Source organism: Sesamum indicum, linkage group LG6 (assembly GCF_000512975.1).
Source record: "Sesamum indicum cultivar Zhongzhi No. 13 linkage group LG6, S_indicum_v1.0, whole genome shotgun sequence".
NCBI lineage: Eukaryota > Viridiplantae > Streptophyta > Magnoliopsida > Lamiales > Pedaliaceae > Sesamum > Sesamum indicum.
In genome coordinates, this window is record NC_026150.1 from 23097268 (window position 1) to 23102102 (window position 4835).

Below are 4835 nucleotides of genomic sequence, written 5' to 3' on the forward strand. Positions count from 1 at the left end.
ATGAAGCTGTATATATCGGCAAGTGGGATTAAGAGACTGACGGTGTCCGGTGTCGCCGCCGCGGGCGACGGCGTTTGGCGGGGGATGAAGGGAAAGCTTGGGCTGCTTTTGCCGTTTCTTTTCGTGAGAACTGCTTTTCTAGTGCTTGAATCGGCGGCTCTCTGCTCTTCCTCTATCGGTAATTATGATTTACAGCTGTAATTTTACTGTTTGATTCCGATGAGGTAACTTGGAACCGTAAAAGTGTGATTATATTTACAGGGTGTGTGACATGGAGGTTTTTTGGCGGGAGCGATGCTGCCCTGGTATGTACTATTATTTTATTTAATTTAACTGCCTCGCCATATAAATATATATTAGGAGGGGAATCATCAAATTTATTTAAAATATTGTGTATATTTTATAAGATGTTTTTAGATGTTATAATATGTTATATCTTATTTTAAATCAATAATTTCTATAATTTCTATGATCAAGATTGAAATAATAATATTTATAATTGATATGATTAAAATTGAAATTATTAATTAATTAAGAACTCATCGCTGCTTTTTTTTTTTTGGCAGACAGTTTTTAAGCTCTTAATTCTTTTTAAATTTTTTTGTTAAGATAAGATCTCCCAATGATATATTGAAAGAGAGGAGGTCGTGTAAACTACCCAGGAAGTCGCTTTTTGGGTTGAAGATTAACGACTTTAATAATTTATTTTCATAAGTGTCAATTTCTTGAGTTTGGTACTTTGGTTGGATAATTTGAAGTTGTAATAAATTTCAAAGAGAATGTAATATTCATTTTCTATTATTTCTTGAATTTTAAAGTTTTTAGCTTTGGAACTCTTCCTCAAATCCAAATTCTCCATTCATAAGGTATTTTAGGGGGGGGCAAAAAAAGAAAGAAAAGGAAAAAGTAGATTCACTTGAGATAATTGAACCTTAGCTATAGATTTATTTAGAGAACTATCATAGTTGACAAAATGTGGGCTATCTCAAGTGTCTCCAGCTATATCTATTTATTTCATAATTTATAACATTTTCTGATAATTTAATTTTATAAATAATTTTTGAGAATATAAATAACATCCGCATGTATGCTAGATAGTAAGAGCCTATGAAGCTCGGAGCTAGATGCTAGAGCTAGAACCTGGTATATAACAATTAGGCTAGATAAACTATTGAGCTAGTGGCTACAAGATATGACTGAAAGTCTGATTATAAGCCAAGAGAGTTATTCGACCAGCGTTATTCCGACTAAAGAAAGTAATAGCTGGTCTACCTATTCTAGTCTATTTGGACTAACAACTAAGAGTTAATGAGCTACCGAGTCTTATACCTCGTAGCTAATAATAAGACATGAGCTAAGAAACCGACCCAACAGGATTCATATGCATTTAAAATTAATTCATGATTAGCTTGGTCAATTTTTCATTTTATCTTTATGTTTTTCTCACATAAAGACAAATACAATAAAAAGTAATTTACACATATACGTCCAGTGTGTTTTAATAACTAGTTTTTAGTAATTTTATGAAGTGTTTGGATAAAATAATTACAATTCTAAAACTTCACGAAAGTAATTTTATAGTTAATGTGATTAAAATTATAGAAATTTGTTAAAATTTTAAAACTAAACTAGGAATTCTTTATTCTTTTTCAAAAAAAAAAATTATAAACTTCTAAAATTTTATTTTAAATTTATCATTCAAAAATTTACCAAACACCTCACTAGTATGTTATAAATACTTTAAAAGTTTGATTCTTTGTTTATCTTTTTCTTAAATGCATTAACATGTAAAGCCATTAGACTGTCAGACAACTTGATATAATTTAATGATGATAAAATAATAATTGTTTGATATTTGCTTTTTGGGTGCAAATCCAAATAACATAAGGTAGACATAATTGACCTATATAAATAAATTGGGTAAGATCATAGGAGCAGAACAGTGGATAAGCCCCTTTCCACGTAGCGTCGGTAATCATTCAGCCCTTTGATTTCGCCAACACTTGCCAACTTGGGCTGCCACCTCATTTTTCTACCACCACTTTCATCTCAATCATCTCAAATAGCATAAAGGTAAGTGAGCAGTGAGCATGCATTGAAAATCATCCCAAGATATAAAGGGAGCGTATGTAATACACCCCCTCTCTTGAAGGGATATTTTGCTTCATTTAAAAAAATGTAGAGAAATAATTTGATTTTTTTTACAGGAAATGCTCATTTTGAATATTACGGGGTAGTATGCATTTTTTCCTATACTTATATTGAGGTATAAATACATACTATACAATAAAAATATTTATAAATATGGAAGACGCAAAGAAGCTATATATATATAAATGAGAGAAGAAAGGAACAGATAGGAAGAATGGAAAAAGAAAAAAAACAGTTTGTGAGAGTCGACATAAAATTAAGAGTTGGACTGAGAAGTTTAATTAAAAAATATTAGAGTTGGTTTTGGATAAAATTAGGAGTTGGAAAGAGAAGAAAAAAATAAAAGAATACGTATGGAGTTCTCAATTATAATGAAGTATAGATACTCATTTTCAGTTTTACATTAAATGGATATAATTATTTTAAATAAAAAAATTGAAACATAAATATTATGTATTATGTATATTATTGAAATAATAATTTAAAGTTATATGATATTATTACCCTATTAATATAAGGGTTAGATGATTTGAGCGAAATATTTACTATACAAAATAAAATCTTATTTAAAAACTTTTAAAACAAAACTAAGAGTAAAATACATTTTGAATAAAGAAAATACAACTTTTCTACAGTATCAATAAAGAGATTCATAATACAAAAGTACTATACAGTGAAATTCTGGTCCGATATACTGCATCAGTGTTGAAGATTCGTGGTGGGATTCCTCGATCCAACTATTGTAATATGATGTAAGCTTTAAGATAACTTTTATAATCTTATGAATTTCTGGGCTAGTTGTCCTCAACATTTTCTTTGTTTGAGAAAGGAAGTGTGTAGTCTGAAAAGGAGTGTCAATTTTTAACGACTCGGTTCCTAAAGATGGACACCTTTTATATGATAATTGTGGGTTTGATTTTTTTGTTTTTGAACTTAGGAGATTCTTGATTGATAATTTGTAAATATTTTTATAAGCGAGTTATGATTTTAAAAAATATTACAGTGGATAGACGTTATGGCAATTGAAGTCATTCAATTTTTTAGTTTTTTGTAATAGTAAAAAATCTATAAGATAAACGACGAGGAGAAAAAACCAGCAGCAGCAGCCACTAGTGCAAGAAATATAGTATACAGTAACCCACTGACACTGGTGGCTGAAATAATTATGGGCTTTTTCCGATGTCGTACATAAACACGCGAATGCCAGATAAGTTACATGAATGTAAACAAAAACATGATTGCATCCACTCTTGTCGTTGTTGTTTTGCTTACGATTGTGTTCTTGTCATAATGCTAAAAAAGCTCAGAGAGGAGCTGACGAGGGCCTTGCTGGAGGCAACTACAAGTAATGATGATGATGGGGTTGGAATTGGACTTGGGGCAGTGGAGGCTTCAAATTCTGGACCAGTTTCATTCAGGGATCTTGTCAAGGATGTGACGCTAAACAGACAAGACATTAAGACCTTCGCTTTTAAGACCAAGGCCATGGTAAGTTGTCAATTAGTTCCTGCCTTTATTCCTAAGTTACTACTATTTTTCTGAAGTTGTTTTTGTGGGTTATGGAGGTGTTGGCAATAATTTTTACCTTTACCGTGGAAATAAATTAAAAAAAGATTATAAGTTTGGTCATAGTAAAATTTAAGAGTGATTTGAAAATAAAAGTAAAAATTTAAAAAAAAAATGGGAGAAGTTTATAACTTCTGTTTAAAGTTAATTTAATTTAACAGTTAAACTGTAAATTAAAAACCCTCTTCCTATTATCACTGTTTATTTTTTAAAATTTAGCATTTTCAGTGTTTTTAGGATTATATTTGATTTTACATGAAATGGAAATGTGTAGTGTGTATCGACAATGCTGAAGAAAGTATATTTATGAATAAGTTTTCATACATGAAATTCAGGTTCTTCCCAAGATTATATTTGAAATTAAAATTTAAAATTTAAGTATTTTAAAACAGTTGGAGGAGCTACAACGTATATTATGTGAAAACTATGTAATACTGAAAATGATAAAAATAATAAGTGCTATTTTCAGTTCAAAAGATTGTGAAACTAATGAGGTGGTGTGTTTTCAAATAGCTGAAGATGGAAATAGGGTTCTGAAAATGAAAAAAAAACGAGAAATCACAAAACTCACCAAAATTATTCCCTATACATTTATTTTGTTTGGATTTCTTTCATCTGTAATCTTTTTAACTAATTCCAAAATGCCTCCCATCACTACTAGCAGCCACAGCGACTATGTTCATAATTGGCTCCCACTATTATTTAAACACTCAAGGGGGTGCCCACATGGTGTAATTGTTAAGCGCACCTGGTCTATCTAAACCCCTCAAATCTAATGCACATCATGGGAGGGGTGCTTGAATCACCCACAACCCACTATGGAACCCAGCGTATGGTTGTGGATTTTGCTCACATGTTCAACTTCTTTCTTATCCAATTTTAGGCAACATGTGAACTCCCATGTCATTTTGCTAAGCTAATAGTGAAGCTTGTGAATTGCATTTGGGTCACTTTTCCCACCTTTCTTTTAGTACTTTTTGTAGGTCCACAAGGTGGAAGGTACTAAAGAATCTTGCTCACTGATGTACATATGTTGTTCCTTTTTGGGGGGAAAAATTGTAATTGAATTTGAAATCTGCCTGAATTGCGAGATACTGACTTGCTAGAAGGTCCATGGC

The 4835-nt window shown here is 31.1% G+C and overlaps 1 protein-coding gene across 1 annotated transcript in view; it reads left to right on the top strand.

Moving 5' to 3' along the window:
* LOC105165843 (probable galacturonosyltransferase 15) overlaps nt 1–4835 on the top strand; it is a 7456-nt gene continuing 2621 nt past the window's right edge. Inside the window, exons 1-3 of the mRNA XM_011085006.2 lie at nt 1–178; nt 262–305; nt 3454–3639. Of these exons, the coding sequence (XP_011083308.1) occupies nt 1–178; nt 262–305; nt 3454–3639 (408 nt within the window). The remainder of the gene's footprint in view (nt 179–261; nt 306–3453; nt 3640–4835) is intronic.